The following is a 6,575-nucleotide window of genomic DNA, read 5'->3' as shown; positions in this document are numbered from 1 at the left end:
CTATAAACTTTTAAAATCCTCAAATTTTCACCGCATTCCCACAGTAAATAGTATACGTTTAGGCACAACTTCAACCTCTAAGAAAATTTCATCTCCCACATCCACGTGGAGAAGGTGTTCCTGAGTCCAAGCTCAGTCTAGTCACCGCAGGATAGGCCAATAAATGCAAGAGACAGGTGTTTGAGGCAAGGAATATGACTTTATTCAGACAGCTGGCTAGCTGGCAGACAGAAAAGACGGAAGAGTAGCGTCTGGAAATAACCGTCCCGTTGGGGCCTGGATGCCAGGTTCTTTTATGGCTCAGAGGTTCGGGGAGTTGAGAGAATAAAGTAAAAAGGCTATTTAATTCTCGCAACTATCTCCTAGAAGGGCAAGCCTCAGGCAGGGTGGATGTGTTAGTTTCATTTCTTTACAGTCAGCTCGCAGGTGGTGTGAAACTATCTCCTGCCATATCAATAAATAAAGATGCCACAAGCTATCTGGGATTCTGGCCCCCCAAAAGTGAATGTCTCAGTCCTACAGGTAAGCAGGCGCCACTTCCCACACAAATAACTCAAGACTGTCAGAGTCCTTCACAGGTGGGCAGGGTCAGGTTATCTCTCAGCGGAGCCAAAGTCAGTTGGGGGGGGTGCGTGTATGTGTGTCTCTCTCTCAGTGCAGCCAGTCACCCTAGCCCAAGGGTCAGGTCGTGTGTGTGTGTGTGTGTGTGTGTGTGTGTGGTTCTCTCTCAGTGGAGTCAAACAAAGTCACCCTAGCCCAGGGGTCAGGTGGGGAGTGTGTGTGTGTGCTGTTATCTCTCACTGGAGCCAAACAAAGTCACCCTAGCCCAGGGGTCAGGTGGGGAGTGTGTGTGTGTGTGTGTGTGTGTGTGTGTGTGTGCTGTTATCTCTCACTGGAGCCAAACAAAGTCACCCTAGCCCAGGGGCCAGGTGGGGAGTGTTTGTGTGTGTGTGTGTGTGTGTGTGTGTGTGTGTGTGGTTATCTCTCACTGGAGCCAAACAAAGTCACCCTAGCCCAGGGGTCAGGTGGGGAGTGTGTGTGTGTGTGTGGTTATCTCTCACTGGAGCCAAACAAAGTCACCCTAGCCCAGGGGCCAGGTGGGGAGTGTGTGTGTGTGTGTGTGGTTATCTCTCTGTGGAGCCAAAGTCACCCTAGCCCAAGGGTCGGGTGGAAGGTGTGTGGGGGAGGGAAAGGGAAGGGGGGGGTAGGGATTCCCTGGGCAGGCCATTCTGTAAACCCATAATAACAAAAGAGGCAAACTAAGAGTTAAAGTCACAGAAGCAGATCCAATGAGGGGTCAACATTAACCCTTCCTGGTTACAAAGGGAGACTGTAAAGATGTTTAGGACAGTTTGCCCAGACTTGCCCTCAACGTGAGAAATCTCGAGTCCCAGGGCTGGAAAATCTGAAACCTAAAAGGCAGAGGCGATTGTAACCGGGAGGAGGAAAGAAACACGATCCCGGGGGCGGTGCTGGGCCCGGAGCACCTTCCTCCCGCCCTCCCGGCGCGCCGGCCGCGGGGCTGGGGAGCCCCACCCCGCCGCTCCTCTCCCCTCCTTGAGGTTCGCGGGCCTCGGCGAGCGAAGGGCCCGGCGCCGCCGTATTTTGTCCCGCGCGGCGATCCCTCGCGCGGACGCCGTGGCCGCGGCGGTGGCGACGGGGCCCGCGGCGCGCTGACGGCAGGCCCCCCGGCCCGGCGGCCTGGAGGCCACGAGAGGCGGAGGCCCGGCCGCCCTCCCGCTCTGCGGGAGCCGAGGGGACGAGGCGGACGCCGGGGAGCCCCGCCCGGCCGGCGAGAAGGTGGGGGAGGCTCCGCGCGCCGCCGGCCCTCCGGCCGCCGCCGCCCTGCTGGCCCTGCAGCCCCCGCCGCCTCCGCCGCCTCGGGCTCCCGCCGCGGGCTCGGCGGCCCCGGCCTGGGAGGGAGGGCGGCGAGTGCCGCCGCCGGACATGGCTGGAGGGCACTGCGGCAGCTTCGCCGCGGCGGCGGCCGGCAGCGGCGAGATCGTGCAGCTGAACGTGGGGGGGACCAGGTGAGCTCGGGGCCGGGATGCGGCGGGCAGGGGTCCTCCTGTGCAGGCATCGCAGGCGAGCGGGGTGGGGAGCACAGGGCCCTCCGGGCGGGTGTGGGGGGCGGCAGGCGGCCTTGAGTCTCTGAGAGCCGGGCCCTTGGCCTCGCTGCAGCCTTCCTAGGACGCCGGCCACGATCCTCCCCCTCTTTTTAGGAGATCTGGCCGGGGAACCTTCTGTAACCTTCCTTTACCTAACCTGACGTGTACTTTTGAGTTTATTTTGTCGAAGCCCGGCCTTATGGTCTGGCTGTTGCAGGTGAACCTGCCTCCCTTTCTATTTGGTCAACAAGGTAACATCGGTTTGCTTGGGCGAGAACGCCTCGTTGAGGGCTGTTTTTAATCGCCAATAATTTTGGTGGAGGGAGCATTGTAGATTTGCGGTGCGCTCTTATTTATTTCCAGAGTTTCTTGGTTCATGGCTCTGAAGGGTCTGTTGTACTTGTAGCGCAGTGTGTCTGGAAGCTGCAGTTTTGAAGAGTTGGTTCTGGGAATCCTTGGTAGTGGCACCGTATGGCGCCCTCCTAGTAAACAGAGCGAAAGCTCTCCGCTCATCTCTTTGGTCTTCCGTTCCCTTACTGTGTCTTTTAATAAGCTTGTTGGGGTAAAAAAAATAGTATGCTTTTGGATTTGGTATGGTTTATGAGTCACTCCTTTCGGAAATGCGAGTTTGGCAGCTCTGTTTGAAGGAAGGGGTGGTTGCCGTTTTAGGCTAGGTAAGAGATAAGCCATGAAGCGCCGTGAAATTCAGTGTATTTTGCTGTGCTGGAGAAGATACAAGGTTTTCAACGCTTGGGAGTTTTTAACCAGTGCTTTTAAAAATGCAGAGCGGCAGCACTATGAACCTTTGTGATAACAATGTGCAGTGTTTTAAAAGTTTTCAAAGTGTGCTGGAGAATTTAACACAGGAAACAGTAATTCCTCACTCTTACTCTGCTCACTCTGCACCTCCCCGCCCCCCCCATGCAAAACTGTTAGTTTAAGAATTTACAGCTTTATTGCTGCTACATAGCTTTCGGTTTCATGGAGTAGAAGATTGGTGTTTCCTAATGTAAGACACGGATGGTTTCCTAAAATTAAATGAAAGTTTTGCAGGTTTGGTAACTTCAGGTCAGCTCAGTCGTGTCTGACTCTTTGCAACCCCATGGATTGCAGCATGCCAGGCGTCCCTGTCCATCCCCAACTCCCGGAGTTTGAGTAAACTCATGTCCATTGAGTGATGATGCCATCCAACCACCTCTTACTCCGTCGTCCCCTTCCCCCGCCTTCAGTCTTTCCCAGCATCAGGGTCTTTTCAAATGAGTCAGTTCTTCTCATCACGTGGCCAAAGGATTGGAGTTTCAGCTTCAGCATCAGTCCTTCCAATGAATATTCAGGACTGATTTCCTTTAGAATTGACTGGTTGTATCTCCTTGCAGTCCAAGGGACTCTCAAGGGTCTTCTTCAACACCACAGTTCAAAAGCATCAGTTCTTCTGCACTCAGCTTTCTTTATAGTCCAACTCTCACATCCATACATGACCACTGGAAAAACCATAGCTTTGACTAGATGGCCCTTTGTTGGCAAAGTAATGTCTCTGTTTTTTAATATGCTGTCTAGGTTGGTCATAACTTTCCTTCCAAGGAGTAAGCGTCTTTTAATTTCATGGTTGCAGTCACCATCTGCAGTGATTTTGGAGCCCCCAAAAGTAAAGTCTGACCCTGTTTCCCCATCTATTTCCCATGAAGTGATGGGACCAGATGCCATGATCTTTGTTTTCTGCATGTTGAGTTTTAAGCCAACTTTTTCACTCTCCTCTTCCACTTTCATCAAGAGGCTCTTTAGTTCTTCTTTGCTTTCTGCCTTAAGGGTGGTGTCATCTGCATATCTGAGGTTATTGATATTTCTTCCGACAGTCTTGATTCCAGCTTGTGCTTCCTCCATCCCAGCATTTCTCATGATGTACTCTGCATATGAGTTAAATAAGCAGGGTGACAGTATACAGCCTTGACGTACTCCTTTCTCCATTTGAAACCAATCCGTTTTTCCATGTCCAGTTCTAACTGTGGCTTCCTGACCTGCATACAGATTTCTCAGGAGGCAGGTCAGGTGATCTGGTTTTCCCATCTCTTGAAGAATTTGCCAGAGTTTGTTGTGGTGCACACAGTCAAAGGCTTTGGCATAGTCAATATAGCAGAAGTAGATATTTTTCTGGAACTTACGGATGCAAAAATGAAATACCCTGCAAGGGCTGGCCTTCGAGAGTAGCACTATAGTCATCCCTAGTTTCTAATTTCTGCTGATTGTTCATATACTTTTTGAATGCTATCGACATTCTAATTTGATTCTAAAAGTGTTGTTCACTGTGTTTGAAAGTAAATGGCTTAAAAATGAATGAACTCTTGCTAAGGATTGTAGAATTGAGTTTAAAATTTTAAATTGTATAAGACAGTTATCTTGGAGCTGAACATTTTATTTTTCATTACGTATGAAATTTGATTTTATCAGGTTTTAAATTTTTCAACGTGATTTAAAAAATACAAAATAAGATAAATATATTATCAGATTGGACAGTTTAGAAGGCAGACGAGAGTTGTTACATAGGAATGAGAAAGTTTAAAAAGCCCAAACTTGAGATTTGCTAGGATAAATTTATAAAATAAGTGATGACATGGTGTATAGAAAACAGAACATCCAGTTCCAAGTTTCCTGCAGATATTTTTGAGTTACTTTGGATCATAGACACTTGCAGCATTTTAGAGGTAGAAAGGATCTAGAAATTATCTTGAGTAAAACACAGGTTAATAGTCACTTAAGGCATTGTAAAAGAAAAAAAAAAATCCTCTTGTGATTGTCTTTGAAGTTGAGGAATTGCCCCCAGGAGAACCACCTGTGGCATAGAATTGATGTCAGCTGTGCAGTGATAGCGTGAAACTCAAAAGGAGCGTTTCTTTTGAGCAGAGTAGGGAGCATCTCCCCCCTCCCTCCAAGAGAGGACAGGAAGATGGATCTATTCAAAGGATTTATAGAAATGACTGATTTTTATGATTTATTTAACACTTCATGGATGGTTCAGAAAGAAGATGAGGTTTCATTTAGAATTAATATTATTACTTACCCAAAAAAAGCCTAATGAGGTGAAAGAAAGACAGTTTGGCTCAATTTGTGATTACTTCTGCTTTGATTGAGTATGATTTGAGGCCTCATGAGAGAAGTCTGGGACCAGTCAGTGGAAGTCTAGTGCAGCAACCTTGGGCAAATTACTTTTTAGAGCTTTGTTTCCTAAAATATTTAATGACATTAAATAGTATCAGCCTTCTAAACGAATTTGAAGCATTAAGTGGGAAATACAAGCGTTTAGTGGCATTAGCTATCAATAGTAACTTTACAGAATAATTTTAACTCGATTGCTTCCAAGTAAATTTAGTAGGGAGTTAGTAGCATAAAGTATAAATGTGGATAAGGACCAGATTGCACATGACCTTTTTCTTGACATACTGTGGGTATGAAATAAAAACAGAAAAGGCTTTTCATATGCATTTCAGAAAGTTATGCTTGTGTGTAATTTAAATGTTGTAGTTTTCATGAAATCATATTTGGAAATAGTTTTAGAAAACAGGAGGGTTTTTTTCCCCTCCTGTCTTTTAAAGTTTGGGGGGGGGAATAAATTGGTGGGGTGAGAGTCCAATCCCTTTTGCCTAAAAATTCCAGATTGCTAAACTCAGCTGAATTGTTGATTTTAATTTAAATTGATAATACGAGGCTTCCCTGGTGGCTTAGATGGTAAAGACTGCCTGCAATGCAGGAAACCCAGGTTCAATCCCTGGGTTGGGAAGATCCCCTGGAGAAGGAAATGGCAATCCACTCTAGTATTCTTGCCTGGAAAATCCCATGGACAGAGGATCCTGGCGGGCTACAGTCCATGGGGTCGCAGAGTCAGACAGGACTGAGCGACTAACACTTTCACTTTCATACCCATCTGAATTACTGATTTTAATTTAAATTGCTAATATGACCTTAGGCAGACCGGTGTAATTTTCTAAGTAACAAAATTTGAGTTATTTGGCAGACAATTTGCTGAATAAGCAGTGAACATGAAAGGTCACAAGTTAGAAACCATCCTTATTTGGAAATGAATTTGTTGGCTTCCAAAATACAGTGATTCATTTTTTGCAGTGGATCCTTGGATCTTTCAGTTTACTGGGTTTGCTTCTATTTGACCAAGTCAGTTTCCTCTACTTAGTTGTAATCTACTTTTCATTTTTTCTTAAAGATCGTGCTAAGAAATACACTTGGGAAAATTCGCCATGTTTTCTTGGGTAAAACTGGCAGCTTTCTCAGTCTGACTAATGGGCATAGGAACTGCTTTAAAACAGTCATGATGCTGGAAAATGAATGTGGAGAAAAAATAAAGGTCTGTAAGGCTCTCTTCTGTGAGAGGACACATGATGTTGGGGCAACGAGTCAGGAATACGTAGTGCAGTGTGATGAGTCTTAAAATGAAAATATTCAGACATCAGCTGAACCCTG

At 47.0% G+C, this 6,575-nt stretch overlaps 1 protein-coding gene across 7 annotated transcripts in view; it reads left to right on the top strand.

The window, feature by feature from the left end:
• The first annotated feature begins 490 nt into the window (after nucleotides 1-490).
• KCTD3 (potassium channel tetramerization domain containing 3) overlaps nucleotides 491-6,575 on the top strand; it is a 69,707-nt gene continuing 63,622 nt past the window's right edge. For 3 of the 7 annotated variants that reach the window (XM_044943200.2, XM_044943198.2, XM_025286093.3), the window contains exon 1: nucleotides 1,827-2,030. In XM_044943200.2, coding sequence (XP_044799135.2) covers nucleotides 1,948-2,030 — 83 coding nt within the window. In that variant the 5' untranslated portion in view covers nucleotides 1,827-1,947. Of the gene's footprint in view, nucleotides 523-1,826; nucleotides 2,031-2,508; nucleotides 2,783-5,998; nucleotides 6,460-6,575 lie in introns of those variants that run through there. The other 4 variants (XM_044943201.2, XM_006076322.4, XM_044943202.2 and 1 more) reach the window with 4 other exon arrangements.

This window comes from Bubalus bubalis, chromosome 5 (genome assembly GCF_019923935.1).
Source record: "Bubalus bubalis isolate 160015118507 breed Murrah chromosome 5, NDDB_SH_1, whole genome shotgun sequence".
NCBI lineage: Eukaryota > Metazoa > Chordata > Mammalia > Artiodactyla > Bovidae > Bubalus > Bubalus bubalis.
The sequence above is the reverse complement of the archived record's forward strand: the minus strand, read 5'-3'. Positions and strand labels throughout refer to the sequence as shown.